This window comes from Scyliorhinus torazame, chromosome 22 (genome assembly GCF_047496885.1).
Source record: "Scyliorhinus torazame isolate Kashiwa2021f chromosome 22, sScyTor2.1, whole genome shotgun sequence".
NCBI classification, from domain to species: Eukaryota; Metazoa; Chordata; class Chondrichthyes; order Carcharhiniformes; family Scyliorhinidae; genus Scyliorhinus; species Scyliorhinus torazame.
In genome coordinates, this window is record NC_092728.1 from 102,656,550 (window position 1) to 102,673,715 (window position 17,166).

General features: G+C 49.9%; 1 protein-coding gene across 1 annotated transcript in view; it reads left to right on the forward strand.

Moving 5' to 3' along the window:
• Window positions 1-17,166, forward strand: part of col27a1b (collagen, type XXVII, alpha 1b) — a 699,034-nt gene that overhangs the window by 484,498 nt on the left and 197,370 nt on the right. The window contains exons 28-31 of the mRNA XM_072487808.1: window positions 5,912-5,965; window positions 6,692-6,736; window positions 6,874-6,918; window positions 17,007-17,060. Coding sequence (XP_072343909.1) covers window positions 5,912-5,965; window positions 6,692-6,736; window positions 6,874-6,918; window positions 17,007-17,060 — 198 coding nt within the window. The remainder of the gene's footprint in view (window positions 1-5,911; window positions 5,966-6,691; window positions 6,737-6,873; window positions 6,919-17,006; window positions 17,061-17,166) is intronic.

A 17,166-nucleotide genomic window follows, 5' to 3' on the forward strand; every position in this document is an offset into this window, starting at 1 on the left:
ACCATGAAACCATTGTCGGTTGTCGTAAAAACCCACCTGGTTCATTGATGTCCTTTAGAGAAGGAAATCCGCCGGCCTTACCTGGTCTGGCCTACATGCAACAATGTGACTGACTCTCGAATGCCCTCTGAAATGGAGGGCAGTTAGGGATGGGTAATAAATGTTGGCCAAACCAGCGACGCACACGTCCCGTAAAGTGACTTGCAAAAAAAGTGCACAGCAGAAATCTTAAGTTTGTTAAGCCAGATCAGAAGCGCTTCACAGGAGCATCACAGGAACAACATATGTCACCGAGCGACATTCGGTGATATTCGGGCGGATGATTAAAAGCTTGGTTTTAAGGAGTGTCTTAAAGGAGGAGAGAGGCAGAGAGGTGTAGGGAGGGAATTCTAGAGCTTGGGGATGAGGCAAATGAAGGCACGGCCACCAATATTCAATGAATCATAGAATCTACAGTGCAGAAGGAGGCCATTCAGCCCATCGAGTCTGCACCGGCCCTTGGAAAGAGCACTCGACTTAAACGAAAAATGAAATGAAAATAGCTTATTGTCACAAGTAGGCTTCAATGAAGTTACTGTGAAAAGCCCCTAGTCGCCACATTCCAGTGCTTGTTTGGGGAGGCTGTTACGGGAATTGAACCGTGCTGCTGGCCTGCATTGGTCTGCTTTCAAAGCCAGCGATTTAGCCCTGTGCTAAACAGCCATACTTAAGCCCACAATATTGAAGTGAATTAAACCAGGGATTCTCAAGAAGCCAGAATGAGGGAAGTCCAGATATCTCTGAGGGTTGTGGAAGTGGAGGAGATTACTGAGATAGTAGGAGGGACTTGAAAAGAAGGCCGAGGATTTTTAAATCAAAAGGTTGCCTCAACCCGATGTAGGTTAATGGGTGCTGGGGTGATAGGAAATGGGATTTGGTGCGAGGTGAGGCAGGGAGAGTAAAGATTGAAGCTACCTCAGTTTTCACTGTCAGCATCTATAATCTTGCAGTTGTTTTATATTATTTTTCATCCATCCTACTATCCACGTGCCTTGATTTTGAAACCAGCAGTTACCACATACACAGTATTATAAAGAAGGAGTTTGTGAGTGAGTTGGCCTTGTTTCATTGGGCAGACATGTTGCCTATGTTTGTCTCTATTTCTGGCCGTATCGCTCAGTCACGCTTGCCAAGAATACAGAGATGGTTTCTTTCTCCCCACATGTTTTCATCTGTAAATCTGGCAGCTTCTTTTCCATTGAGTTTGTCCATTTAATTCTTTTTATACAATCCATACAGAATGTGCAACAATTGAGCTGACACCGAATAAAGCAAATCAGAACCATTCAGATTTATACGTTACATACATAATAATAACAATAATCTTTATTATTGTCACAAGTAGGCTTACATTAGCGCTGCAATGAAGTTACTGTGAAAAGCCCCTCGTCGCCACATTCCGGCGCCTGTTCGGGTACACTGAGGTAGAATTCAGAATGTCCAAATTACCTAACAGCACGTCTTTCGGGACTTGTGGGAGGAAACCGGAGCACCCGGAGGAAACCCACGCAGACACGGGGAGAACGTGCAGACTCCGCACAGACAGTGACCTAAGCCGGGAATCGAATCTGGGACCCTAGAGCTGTGAAGCAACAGTGCTAACCACTGTGCTACCATGCCGCCATTAATGTCAAGGTGTGGTTCTACCATGACTGCTCACCGTAATCACATTGAGGGCCATACGGATAACATTGTTCTTTACTCCATTCATGCCTGCTCCCCTTCCGTGTCTCACATTCCAACCAAAACGAAAGCTGGTGCGTACCAGTCCCGGGTCTTCTGAGTTCCAGGCGCCACGTCCAAAGACTTTGCCGAAAGTGATCTTGCGTTCCGGCCAAGGGTCACCTGAACCTGTCCCGCGAAGCCCACAAGGTGACCTCTGTGTGAACTCCCCTGTTTACAACTCAATTTGGTGCCCCTTCCACTTTCGGATTCATTGCGTTGTGTCTTTGCAGCGCTCTATTTGTTTCTCCTGACCAATCCCGTGTTCCTGTATTCAGGAAGAGTGCATTTTAGAATATGTGAACCCCTCATCAGTTAACTTTCTGTTCCGGGTCGGTCTTCTCCTGTAAATCTTTGCACGTTAATCTTTCCCAGATTGGAAATGTTCAAGTGCCCCAAGGAGAACCTGATTGTTTTATAGGAAATTATGGAAACATCACAAACAATTTGGTTTTTACAGCATCAAGCGGTTATGATTCCTATCTCAGTGTTTTGAAGGCTTTTGAAGAATCATTCCTACCTCTTTTCACATCTGCTGCATACGATTGTTTGCAGAGCAGTGGCGAGAATATCCCAGCTCTATCCCTTTTATGGATAACATATCTTAAAATTTACAGTAGAGAAGGAGGACATTCGGCCCATCCAGTCTGCACCGGCCCTTGCAAAGAGCACCCTACTTAGCCCACACCTCCACCCTATCCCAGTAACCCCACTTAACCTTTTTGGACACGAAGGGCAATTTAGCGCGGCCAATCCACCTAACCTGCACATCTTTGGACTGTGGGAGGTAACCGGAGCACCCGGGGGAAACCCACGCAGACAGGGGGAGAACGTGCGGACTCCGCACAGTCAGTGACCCAAGCCGGGAATTGAACCAAGGACCCTGGAGCTGTGAGGCAATAGTGCTAACCGCTGTGCCACCGTGCTGCCCATACGTGTCTTGGAAGATTTTATTCTGCTGCAGGTGCTATATGAATATAAGTTGTTGTTGTTGACTGCCATGTTTGCAGAGGCAGGGCAGGTACGGTAGCACAGTGGTTATGGGGGTGTGGGGTGTGGGGGGTGGGGGGGGGAGTGGGGGGGTGGTCGGGCTCTGGGCAGAGTGGTACCCTAGCCCTCTGGCTGCCACCCAGCCACCCTGGCTCTGCCATTCAATAAGATTGTGGCCGACCTTGGGCTTGAACTCCGCTCTCCTGCCCACTTTCCATATCCATGGGTTCCCTGAGAGACCAAAGGTCTGTCTATCCCAGCCTTAAACATATCCAACAATGGCGCATCCATAACCCCCTTGTGCAGAGCATTCCAACGCTATTTTGATTTTTAACCTCTATCTACTTAAGCATAATATTCCAATATTAAGGACCAGGTTGTTTGGCTCTGGGGTTGAGTGGACTGCCTCTCCCAGAAGGAGGAACTGAAAGGCAATGACGTCCCGGGACAGAACTCCAGGAGGAATGGAAGTGAAAGACTGGACCTTCCTCTGCATATTCACCATTCCATAAAATTTTAGCAGCTGGACCTTGGCTCTGTGTTCCGAACTGTGTTTTTAAAAAGAAACAAAGTAGAACCTTTAACAAATGCAGGGAATACCATTTTTGTTTCTCCGTTTCCCGACGGCGATTTTGTAACTGTCGATTGGGCGTTTATCCCGTTTTACGATGGAATCGGGGGGGGGGGGGGTGGTTTACGCAGGTTTTGCATGCTCCATCCCTTCTAAAACGGCATCGTCGCGGCAACGCGCCGCACACCACTGGGACGGCCTCCGGACGTCAGCTGAAGGCCCTCCCCTGATGCTCCGCCCCCGATGGGCCGGGTTCACGACAGCGCGGAAGACGTGTGGTCCCAGCCGCGCGGGAAGCCGGCTTGGCGGCTTCGGACTGTGTCCCGTGCCGCCACAGTCGGGCGGGAGCCGTGCTGCTGGTCAGGGGGGACTTCCGCGAGGGCTGGGGGGGGGGACTGGTAAAGGGTGGCGAGGGGGTGTCCAGGGGAGCACTATCTGGCAGGTGGGGTCCGCGCCCGGCCGGCGCCATGTTGTACGACGCAACCGCTGCAGGTCGTCGCCGTGCGTATTTGCGGCCACGGACCTGGCTATTCTCCAGCAGTGTATTTCGTGGAGGCCGGGCATTTTAGGTGGCGCGGCTGCTAGCCCCTCACCGGTCGCAGCATCGGTGAGGGGGCACCGCCGATTTTTTCATCCTGAAACGCCACAGATCCTCCGCACTTATCCTCAGAATCAGAGAATCTGGCCCGTGGTCTGTTCAAGAGAAAAATAACTCAACCAGCCAGCGCTTGCAAAACCTAAACAAAATGTTTCCTGGTAGATGTGATTCCTTGATTGGGCACCACTTGAACAATCCTGAATGCGCCAATAGCTACACTAACAAGCTATTTAAGATGCCCAGAAGGGGGGAAAAGACAGTAAAAACGGGGGTATAAGAATCCTGGCCCAAACTCGTCTTGTAAACCTTAAAATGGAAAGAAATGAAAATCGCTTATTGTCACAAGTAGGCTTCAAATGAAGTTACTGTGAAAAGCCCCGAAGAAATAAGAATAATGATTCGAGCTGGTTTTTTTTCCCATTGGGTAATCAGTCGAGCTTGTAACATGGCCCATTTACACTTGCTATAAGCAATATCCATCCATGTGGATTCATCTGTTTTCTGCAAACAAAAGGAACCCGGTCAAGCTTGGCACCTTTTTATGAATTGCCTGGGAGTTTGTGGAGCCTGTACGTTCCCATTGTTTTCCCCATGGTGAGGCATCAGCCAATCAGAATCGACTTGCCAACCAATCAAACACCCCTTTTCTCCCGCAGTATAAATAGTTCTGGTCACCGGCAATGTGGGATTCTTGCATTTGTTCTGAACAGTGTGAGACGAGAGATCTTCTCCCTTTTCAGCAACATTCGAGGAATACAAAAACTGTGCCTTTCATTCTATAGGACAAAAACAATACAAAACATGTGCTGCAGAGCCAGGAGACACAGGGGGTGGGATTCTCCGCCCCCGCGCTGGGTCGGAGAATCGCTGGCGGGCCTCGCAAATCACGCCACGATGCCCCGACGCCGGCACGCGATTATCTGCAGAGCGGAGAATCGGCACCATTGCCGCCGGAGTGGTTGGCGCGGCGCCGGTTGCGGGCCGCTATATGCGGCCGGCCCGCAGATTCTCCGGCCCGAATGAGCTGAGCGGCCGTAAGAAAAAAAACAAGTCCCACCGGCCCCGTTCTAACCTGCTCTGACCTCGGCGTTGAAGGATCAGGTGGCGGCCTGTGGGGCGGGAGGGGGGGTTCGACCCCGGGGGGGGCCCTCCGATGTGGCCTGGCCCGCGATCGGGGCCCACCGGGATCACCGGGCCGGCCTCTCTGGCTGGGGAGCCTCCTTTCCTACGCGCCGGCCCCTGTAGCCCTGCGCCATGTTGCGTCGGGGTCGGCGCGTTGAAGGAAGCCACTGCGCATGTGCGGATCCCGCGGTGCACAGTCCATGCGAACCGCTCCAGCGCCGTGCTGGCCCCCTGTAGGCGTGGACACTCTGTCGCGGGATGGGAGAATCCCGCCCCTGAACTGTCAATGACCCTGTGCCTGTTTAATGGAAGTATGTGCAATTGTTTGAACATTCCGTGCGCTAAATGCAAAGTATGCATTTTCTTTTGTCCACGGAATTATCAAAATATATATTTTTTTGTCATAGACAGTCCCTGAATATACTTTACAGAAGAAAAATGTCTTCAATCATAGAGTCTTTGTTTACACACTTTTTCCAAAAGTGTATTTCTAGCTCTGACTTGGATCTTTACTGAATGTCTTTACGGGATTAACCATTCAGACAAGCCACAGAAATTTTAAAAAACGGTTATCCAGACAGCCGATAGCGTTGCATTTTCTGGTATCAATGAAAGAGTACGGGTTGGGGTGAGGGGGTTGAGGTGGGGGGGGTGGGGAGCGATGCAGGTGGCAAAGAAAAGAGGACATCAGGAAACAAAACAGGAAACAGAATTAGAGAGTCAGCGGGCCAGCAGCACATGATAGGAAAAGGGATACAGGGAGGATTAGAAAGGGAAATTTCAGCACAGCATCATCTGTGCCGAGGCTCAAAGTTGGGAGAAGTGCGAGAGAGACACCTGCTGTTCAAATCATCTGTTCTGTCTTTCAGGGTGCGAGAGGTTCTGATGGTCCGACAGGAGAGCCAGGTTCATCAGGTATCAAGGTACGTAACCGGGAGTCTAGTCGAGAAGGCGGGAGGCTAATTCCCAGGTAACAGGGAACTTGCTCTTAAAACTGAGTGGTAAATGGAGGCTAGGAAACAAGGGGACTTACCAAATTACGGTGTAAACCATGTTGTTCCTGTGGAACAGTTTCATAAGCTATCAACAGAATTTCACTATTGCCTTTCTTCACAGTTTTTCAAATAGCTGATTACATTTATTGAAATTAACATTTCATTTCCGCGTTTCAGTCTGTCCTGCACATTTCATGGAAACATGAATGCTGGAATAATAAGAATAATCTTTATTGTCACAAGTAGGCTTACATTAACACCGCAATGAAGGTACTGTGAAAAGCCCCCAGTCGCCACATTCCGGCGCCTGTTCGGGTACACTGAGGGAGAATTCAGAATGTCCAATTCACCTAACAAGCACGTCTCTCGGGACTTGTGGGAGGAAACCGGAGCACCCGGAGGAAACCCACGCAGACACGGGGAAGAACGTGCAGACACCGCACAGACAGTGACCCAAGCCGGGATTCGAACCCGGGACCCTGACGCTGAAGCAACAGTGCTATTCTAACGAGGATTAACCTAAATAAAGACATTTTCTATTCTGCCCAATGGTAGGGCTATCGGATGAAAAGGCCACTCGTCAGCACGTGGATGAGCTATTTATGCCCCAACTAATGATGTAAAGTTTTAAAATATTGTCCCTTTTTCCAACAGGGATCTCTAGGGGATCAAGGTCGGACTGGACCAGATGGACAGAGGGTATGTGAAACCAAAGAGATGGTCCAATATTATCATTTTTATTTATCCAAATTATGTGGTGTTTTTCTGGCGTGCACTTTAACACATGCGTCATATTTCTGACAACACGACTATTAAACCCTTCCCCTTATTCACAGGGTAAAAGAGGAGAACCAGGAGGCACGGGATCATCAGGATTTCCAGTAAGTCACAAAGTCATTACGGCACCCGGAAGCCATTCAGTCCATTGAGGCAATGCCAAATGTTTGAAGTGTTGCAATGCTTTTGAGTAACGTGTTTTGAAGCAAGTTAACTTCCGTGACAATATTTCCCTAAGATTTAACTGTCCTCAGCAATCACCCTGAAACGTAGAACAAAAGTTCTTCCTCTAACAAAACAAAACCGCAGAGTAAGCTGTTTGAAGAGCAATAACATGACTAATTGTCAAACAGAACCTGAGGCATGTTGTCCAAGCTTTCCATCTTCAGGACAGATGCAAGAATGCCAAATTTCAAAGGGAGCAACAATTTATACTGCATTGGGAAAGGGATGCTGTTTGGTTGGCAAGTCGGTTCTGATTGGTCGCGAGGTTGCCATGCCAAATGGACCAGGGAGCTACATTCTCCCATGCCTTTGTTTATTCAAAAAAGGTGCAATGCCTGGACACGTTCCTTTTACCTGCAGAGGATGGGACCCCGCCTATGAATGTATGTAGCTTCTAGCAAGAGTAAGTGAGCCTGACTGATAATCTCATTACACTTGTTTCCCAGGTGAGAAGCAGGTTCCAATATGACGCATGTATACTCCTTTCATACCAAGCATGTGCTACCTGTCATAGAGATTAGAACACTCCAGTTACTTTCAGCTCACTATGCATGCGTGGCGGCAGGTTCTGCTCAGTTGGCTAGGCAGCTGGTTTGTGATGCGGAGCGAGGCCAGCAGCGCGGGTTCAATTCCAGTACCGGCTGAGGTTATTCATGAAGGTCTTCTCAACCTTGCCCCTCGCCTGAGGTGTGGTGACCCTCAGGTTAAATTGTCACCAGTCAGCTCTCCCCCCTCAAAGGGGAAAGCAGCCTGTGGTCATCTGGGACTGTGGTGACTTTGCTTCACTGTCGGACCAAATCAGGGGCTAACCTATTTCAGGCCCTTTGCCAAATGGGATCACACTGCCCATATTTCATTCAACTTTCTGGAAGGCAGAGCCTTTCTTAAAGGGATCACTGGAGACTGCTACTAATTAGGTAACAGTTTTAGATCTACCTGCGTGAGAGGCCAAAAAGAGCACATTGCTCCTTAAGTGCAAGTCTTGGTTCAGAGTAGCCCTCTTGTCATAAGGTCATGGGTTCAAGTCCCACTACAGCGATTTACAATGGACTTGGTTGACTCCAGTCCGGTAGCGAGGCCGTGCTGCACGATCAGGGGCGCGGTCTTCAAAAACATGCCTTGGCATTAATTTGAAGAATTTGATGGCTGTTGGCGGAATTTAAATTCAATCAATAAATCTGAAATAAATCGGTAATGGTGACCATGATAGCTGTCATCCATTGTCATAAAAATCCATCTGGTTCACTAGGTCCCTTTAGGGAAGGAAATCTGCCATCCTTCCCCGGTCTGGCCTACAGGTGATTCCAGACCTGCAGCAATGCGGTCGACTCTGAACTGCCCTCTGACCCCCAGCAAGCTGCACAGTTCAAAGGGCAATTAGGGATGGGCAACAAATGCCAGCCCACCCCAGCGACGCCCGCCTCCCGTGAAGGAATTTTGAAAAACCTCTCAGCCACCATCAATAAAACAGATTGCCTGGGGCCGTTGTTATTTTATGCTGCATTTCCGACAACACAACAGTGAATTGCTTGGTACGCACTGAGGTGAATGCAAATTCTTTCTTATTTCCTGGCTTCGTGGCGATACTGCGCTCTGCCTGCAATCACTCGCCTGGTGGGAGTCCCAGCGGTCCGGTCTCACCGTCCCTCACCACTGCCCAGCTGTCTCTGGGGCCGGTGCTGCCGACCGGCGTCGCCCCGGCAACAAGCAAACAATTAAAGCCGGCCGCTCAACTTCCCGTACCAGCCTCCCCGAACAGGCGCCGGAATGTGGCGACTAGGGGCTTTTCACAGGAACTTCATTTGAGGCCTACTCGTGACAATAAGCGATTTTCATTTTCAACTTTGCCGGTTTTGTTGCTGGCCCCGTTAGCTGCGTGCGACGCTCGTTGCATCTCCAATCTAATCTACAGCCCTGCAATCTGAGCATTTGCTTCCAGGTCATCAGCCCAGACCTCTGGCTTACCGGTCCAGTAACAGAACCGTGATCTGTCACACGCCACGCGCGGCTTTGCTGGTGTAGCAATAGGGAGCAAAAACTGCAGCTGATGTTTCTTTTCCTGCCACATTGCGGAGGTTCAGAGGCCTTTGCAGAGCCTCATAATCTGCCAAATGGGCTGAAATCATTAAGTTGGGCAGCACGGTAGCGCAGTGGTTAGCACAATTGCTTCACAGCTCCAGGGTCCCAGGTTCGATTCCCGGCTTGGGTCACTGTCTGTGCTGAGTCTGCACGTCCTCCCCGTGTGTGCGTGGGTTTCCTCCGGGTGCTCCGGTTTCCTCCCACAGTCCAAAGATGTGCAGGTTAGGTGGAATGGCCACGCTAAATTGCCCTTGTGGTATTATAGGTATTACGGTACCTGAGAGGCTAAAGTACCATTGGTAGAACCTGCATGCTTGCTATTGGCTAGAGTGTATAATAGCTCCGCCCTGATAGGCGGGGTATAAGAACCCGTGCCGCCCCAGCAGCCCTCTTTCTGTACCTGAGCTGCTGGGGGAAACATCTAGCTGATTAAAGCCTTCAGTTGGAATACAACCTCGCTTTAGTGGTCATTGATCGTGCATCAGCCCTTGGTGTCCAAAATTGCCCTTCGTGTTGGGTGGGGTTACTGGGTTATGGGGATAGGGTGGAGGTGTGGTCTTGGGTAGGGTGCTCTTTCCAAGAGCCGGTGCAGACTTGATGGGCTGAATGGCCTCCTTCTGCACTGTAAATTCTATCATTCTATTAAAATAAAAAATTCAAGCCAATGATTAAACCCTGGATCACTGTGACTCGGTGCCATGTTAGGTGACGACTTTGAGCTGATGCAATTTCTAGGCCTTAGTTTAATCCACGTCTCTTTGTTGCTATTAATTTTGTGTACCTCCGCATTGACGTGACCCTGACTGAAGAATCTATCTTCGGAATTTCTTCCTCTGACGCACAAACACTTGATTAAAAACAAATGGCCAATTAGAAGCAAATGAAAACGTCCAACCTGATATATGGCCTCCACCTGGAACTGTGAAGTGCAGACATCGAGCGATTGCTTTCCTCGAGGCCATAAAACGCAAGACCCCACACTCCCAGCTCTCCCCCCCCCCCACCTCCCCTCAATCCACCCACCCCCCACACCTCCATCCCTGCCAACTGCTCAAAACACCTTCTCGGAAGCGAGACGTTGAGGGAAGGGAAGTCAATTTCAATATCCTGCTTATTCTGCAATGCTCCTATATTAGCCCCATACCGTTCATTGGGGAAAGCTACCCAATAAGCCACAGAGACGCTGCATTCAATCATTGGCCTCTTCAGAGCTTACCAATTTCCGCCCAGCCGGCGCCTCATGAGCTATAATTAGCCTCTGCACCTGTGAAAATAGGGCAGGAAAGAAATCAAGCATACATTTTGTCATTGATTGCTTTATCAATAAAGTCTGCTCTGGGGTATGATAGCATCAATGTTATGTTAATGGACCAGTAAGTCAAGGAAATGGACTAATGATCCGGAGACACAGCTCAGATTCCATCAACGGGGCTGGGGAATTCAGTTGATTAAATAAATCTGGAATGAAAAATTAGTAGCAGTGAAATGGGCGTGTAATCACCGGTTTATTGTAAAAACCCATCTGGTTCATGAATACCCTTTAGAAAAGGAAACCTGAGGTGAGACGCCCCGTCCCGCCACACCCGTTTTCTGGTGCAGCGCGCCCCCGCCGCCGGCGGGATTCTCCGTCTCGTCAACCAGCCAATGGGGTTTCCCATTGTGGGCAGCCCCACGCCGTCGGGAAATCCCCGAGCGAGGGTGCGCTGCTGGCGGAAGGGAGAATCCCGACAGCGGAGAATCCAGCCGCCTGTGTTCTTACCCAGTCAGGGTGGTGTGTGACTTTAAGGGGAACCTTGCAGCCGTCAGTGTTCCCCATACACCTGGTGCCCTTGTTCTTCGAGATGGTATAAGTCACGGGTTTGGAAAATGCTGCCCAAGGAGCCAGGGTGTGAGTTGCTACCACCTGCTCCAGAATATCCAGATTCTGCCCAACTCTTGTAGCCACATCTGGCCCATTTGTAACCCACATAAATGTGGTTGACTGGCTTCTGAAAGTGGCCTAGCCAACCACTCAGTCGTACGAATGGCTACCCCAAAATATAATAAGAACGAAACGGGCAGTAGGGTAGCACAATGGCTAGCACAGTTGCTTCACCACTCCAGGGTCCCAGGTTCGATTCCCTGCTGGGTCACTGTCTGTGCGTAGTCTGCACGTTCTCCCCGTGTCTGCGTGGGTTTCCTCCGGGTGCTCCAGCTTCCTCCCGCAGTCCAAAGATGGGCCGGTTAGGTGGATTGGCCATGCTAAAATTGCCCTTAGTTTACAAAAAAGTTAAGTGGGGTTACTGGGTTACGGGGATAGGGTAGAGACGTGCGCTTGAGTAGGGTGCTCTTTCCAAGAGTCGGTGCAGAACCGATGGGTTGAATGGCCTCCTTCTGCACTGTAAATTCTATGATTCTAGGACCTGGCACTGACGTAGGCTCAGGATTCGGAGCCACACCCTGCATAGTCAATCCTGAAAAGACTGGTCTTGGGACAGGTGGTGAGAGTATCAACATAAGGGAAAAACCAACTTGAACCATGGGCGAGATTCTCCGACCCCCCGCCGGGTCGGAGAATCGCCGGGGGCTGGCGTGAATCCCGCCCCCGCCGGTTGCCGAATTCTCCGGCACCGGATATTCAGCGGGGGCGGGAATCGTGCCGCGCCGGTTGGCGGGCCCCCCCTGTGCGATTCTCCGGCCCGGATGGGCCCAAGTCCCGCCGCTAAAATGCCTGTCCCGCCGGCGTAAATTAAACCACCTACCTTACCGGCGGGACAAGGCGGCGCGGGCGGGCTCCGGGGTCCTGGGGGGGCGCGGGGCGATCTGGCCCCGGGGGGTGCCCCCACGGTGGCCTGGCCCGCGATCGGGGCCCACCGATCCGCGGGCAGGCCTGTGCCGTGGGGGCACTCCTTCCCTTCCGCCTCCGCCATGGTCTCCACCATGGCGGAGTCAGAAGAGACTCCCTCCAATGCGCATGCGCGAAAATGCCGTCAGCGGCCGCTGACGCTCCCGCACACGCGCCGCCCGGAGATGTCATTTCCGCGCCAGCTGGCGGGGCACCAAAGGCCTTTTCCGCCAGCTGGCGGGGCGGAAATTCGTCCGGCGCCGACCTAGCCCCTTAAGGTTGGGGCTCGGTCCCCAAAGATGCGGAGCATTCCGCACCTTTGGGGCGGCGCGATGCCCGACTGATTTGCACCGTTTTGGGCGCCAAAGAGAACTTCGCCCCATGTCCTCACCACTCTACCTATCTCAGGTGGACCAGCCAGATGTGGCTACAAGAGTAGGGCAGAATCTGGATATTCTGGAGCAGGTGGCAGCCACTCACCCTGGCTCCTTGGGCAGTATTTTCCAAACCCGTGACTTATACCATCTCGAAGAACAAGGGCACAAGGTGTATGGAGAACACAGACACCTGCAAGGTTCCCCTTAAAGTCACACACCACCCTGACTTGGAATTTTATCACAGTTTCTTCATGGTTGCTGGGTTAAAATTCTGGAAACCCCTCCCTCTCAGCACTGTCGGTGCACCTCCCCTATCTCGACTGCAACGGTTTAAGAAGGCCTACTCAAGTGCAATAAGGTATGGGCAGTAAATTCCTTGCCAGTAATGCCCACCCATATCTCATGAATGAACAAAAAATTGCTTGTTGGATGAGCGACGAAAGAAGCCCCAGTTCTGACACATGTCCCTACACCTGAATAACATTTTAATTCAGTTAGAACATAAATATATTTTTAAATAAATTTAGAGTACCCAATTCATTTTTTCCAATTAAGGGGCAATTTAGCGTGGCCAATCCACCTAACCTACACATCTTTGGGTTGTGGGAGTGAAACACGGGGAGAATGTGCAAACTCCACACGGACAGTGACCCAGAGCCAGGATCGACCCTGGGACCAGTGCTAACCACAGCGCCACCGTGCTGCCCTCCATAAATATCTTTTAATGCCCTATCAAACTATTAATTAACTATTAAAACTTGCATCCAATCATGAAAGACTTTCACTCACATATGACTTAAGATATGGATTTTTATAAACTATTTAAAATACGATTAACGTACCCTGATGGTATAATTCATTATCTTATTTGGTTCAAGTATATTCTGCCCAAACCCAAAGAATAAAACCTGATTCAAATCAGGCATTTTATGCGGAAGTTATTGAAGTATCTAAAATTATCTGACGTCTCCAATTTAACCTCACTAAGTAACCGGTGATTTCTGAGATCTCGATGGCCAAATCTGGGAACATTCTGTGCTTGGGTCAGGGTTCAGCTTTACGGTGTTATACTTGGACCTGGTACTATATCCAAGAAGAGTGAATTAGAAGGGGCTTGGCACATTGGAATTATATCCTTGTATCACCATTTTGCATTTAAATATTTTGCTTGGATTGTGAATTGTGCACAGCAGGAGTCACTGGGAGTGGTTTGGTACGCTGGGGCTCTATGCGTCAATCAAGGCTACACATTTAAATGGCCTGCTTGATTAGCAATTCCATGCAGTGGGAGTTTAAAAAACGCCCGCAGCTTAAACCCACTGCTCAAGTAAGGGTAGGGAGTCTTTTGGTACCTTGTTAATATTTGACCCTCAACCAAAACCGACCAATTGCGTTGCGCGGAATCACAGAATGGAGCACAGAAGGAGCCCATTTGGCCCGTCGTTTTGGTGCCGGCTCTCTGGAGGAACGATTCCCCCTGGGGGTGCCAGTCTTTCCCACCCAGGTTGGGTGGGTTGGCCGTGTTAAATTTCCCCTTGGTGTCCAAAGGTTGGGTGGGATTACGGGGAAAGGGCGGGCAGTGGGCCTAGGTGGGATGCTCTTTCGGAGAGTTGGTGCTGACTCGATGGACCGAATGGCCCTCCGCGGTACTGTCGGGAAGCTATGGTTAATTCATTGATTTCTGCGATTGCTCACAAAATTGAAGCAGTCCGTCCCGGCATGCAATGTGAGCTGGACAACATCCAGGCGTGGGCTGATCAGTGGAAAATAACACTTACGCCATGCAATTGGAAGTTAATGACTATCCCGAAGAAGAGAGAGTCAAGCCACCGTCACTTGACTTTCTCTGATATCATCATCACAGAGTGTTTACCGCTCTAGCTTTGCTGACCTGAAGCTCACCTGGATGTCACAGCCACGAGCCCTGTTCAGATGTCGGATATTCAGCCAGAATGACTCAGCTCCTTGTCGTGTTGGGTGTTCCGATACACAAACGAACCAACACGGTTGTAGATGGTACAACTCTGTTTTATTATTCTGTACAATAACAACTGTTAACTTCTGGCTGTGGTTCGTACTTCACCAGCTAACCTGTGGACCCAGCCCTAGCACTATCTTAGAGGGGCACTCAGCACATGGTGTATGTCTGAGTGGCGCGCTGTGAGCTCTGTGCTCTGAGCTATCTCCTGGTGGAATGAGCAGGAACTGTGGTGTTCCCTGTTTTATAGTGCGTGTGCTCTCACTGGTGATTGGCTGTGATGTTGTGTGTGTGTTGATTGGTCCGTCTACCTGTCTGTCCATCAGTGTGTGTGTGTGATTGCACCATGATATGTTAATGTGGATATCATGACACTCCTGAGTTTCCAAAGCATCTTGGGTGGCACTTCCCAAACCCCTCCCCACCCCCTTCATGGGCCAGAGTAGCATGTGCTTGGGAGCTACATCGCCTCCACATCCCCGTGCAAGTTGCACATCATCCTGACTCGAACATATGTCGCTGTTCCTTCATCGTCACTGGGTCGCAGTACAGGAATTTGCATCCTAAATGCTTTGTGAGGACACTTGCAACTTCACCATGATGACTGCAGTAGTTCAGACCAAGCAGTCAGCCAAGCCTTTGGTCTCCTCTCATAACCTAGTGGGCAGCACGGTAGCACAGTGGTTACCACTGTGGCTTCACAGCGCCAGGGTCCCAGGTTCGATTCCCTGCTGGGTCACTGTCTGTGTGGAGTCTACACGTTCTCCCCGTGTCTGCGTGGGTTTCCCCCGGGTGCTCCGGTTTCCTACCACAGTCCAAAGACGTGCAGGTTAGGTGGATTGGCCATGATAAATTGCCCCTTAGTGTCCAAAAAGGTTAGGAGGGGTTGCTGGGTTAGGGGGATAGGGTGGAAGTGAGGGATTAAGTAGGTCGGTGCAGACTCGATGGGCCGAATGGCCTCCTTCTGCACTGTATGCTTTATGTAAGTCCCAGTATCAACAACACTCATATCCTGCAAATTCATAATAAGAATTAAGGATGGGATTGGCCGCTACATAAGTGAAAACGTTTTGCTGTCTAAACGTATAGGCACAAATTTATTTTATGACCAAATTGTACGTATGTGTTTGATTTTAGTTAACAACCCACTGACAACGTTGCAGGATAGCTTGTTTTGAATTGTGCAGTTTCTCAGGATACCACATTACGTGGGAGGAGAAACATTGCCACACAGGATTGCATTGATAGCTGTCCTGTCCGTCAGTCTGACCTGAGAGTCAGAGGGCGGGATTCTCGCCGGTGGGGTCTTCCAGGCCCGTCGTCGCCGCCCCCCCCCCCCTGCAAGTTCCCCGATGGCGGTGGGTTCTAACAACAAGAAACCCTGTTGGCTGCATCGGGACCAGAGGATTCTTAAAGTAGCACCGCCACCTTGTTAGCAACGAGACCCCTGAGGCGCAATTCTGGCGAGTCAGGCGGCGAGACAGCCAGTAATGGCGAGACGCCCGCGGGTGCTCATTTCGGGCACTAAAGTGCCGTTAAAGACGGGCCGAGATTTTGCCAAAGCGGTCGTCGAGAAACACCCCGTCAATCGCGCCCAGAAATGACACTTGGGAATGTTTGCGTCATTTCAAGAGCTAACCAATTATTCTCCTCTCCCTGTGCTCTCTCCCCATAACCCGGCTAATTTCCCTTTGAAAGTCCCTATTGCATCTACTTCCACTGCCCTTCCATGCAGAACCTTCCAGATAATAGCATCTCACTGTGTAAAAAAATAACCTACCCCGCATATCCCACCAATCCCCCAACACCTTGATTTTTTTTTTGTTGCCAATTATCTTAACCCTTGTCTCCTCTGAATAATAATCCTTCTGCCAGCGGAGATAGTTTCTCACGACCTGCTTGTTTTAACCCCAAATAATTTTGAACCTCTCCACCAAATTGCCCCTCAACCTTTCTGCCTTTAGGAGGGCAGGTCACCGTCCGCTAAGAGCAGAAATGTACTACTTCGAACTTGAAAACAAAAGTTAGGATCGTCCGGTCAAATTGGTGGAATAGGTTCCATTAGAAAAGAAGAATAAAGTTAAAATAATGTAAATGGATCACAAAAGTCTCAGAAAGAATGGGGGCTAAATGGTAAAATGAAGGAAGCAGAAGTAAATTGTTCACAATCTTTATTCAGAAGCGTGGTTTGTCGTTTCTTTTATTAGCAGTCTTAATCTTGAAATATTGGGAAGGTGACGGTACAGCCGTGTAGTTCTATTGCACACCTCCTTACTCGCCAAAGCCTGTCCACCATCTACAAGGCACAAGTCAGGAGTGTGATGGAATACTCTCCACTTGCCTGGCGGAGCGCAGCTCCAGCAACCCTCAAGGAACCCAACATTGCCTAGGACAAAGCAGCCCCGCTTGATCGGCACCCCATCCACCAGCTTCAACAATCACTCTCGCCACCATGGGCGTGCGTTGTGTACCATCTACAAGATGCATTGCAGCAACTCACCAAAGCTCCTTCAACAGCATCTTCCAAACCCGTGACCTTTACACCTGGATAGAGCAAAAACTAAACCGTGTTTCTTTGAATCCAAACAATAACATTACGTTTCTCGACCTGGTCGCAGTGCACATGCACAGAGCAATGTTTCTTTGTTTTAACCTGTTCACCAAACTTTCGACTCGCGAGAATGAACTTCACTCAATCTGTCGTTGTAGGGTATTCCGGGACCTTCCGGTCCTCCAGGAGCAAAAGGAGTCTCAGGAGAGCCAGTAAGTACCTTTATCGTTGCTTAATGGGACCCCAGCTGCATGGGAGAATTTGATAGGGAGAGAGACAATCCATATTGTACTTAAAAACTATAGATAGGGGGCAGGA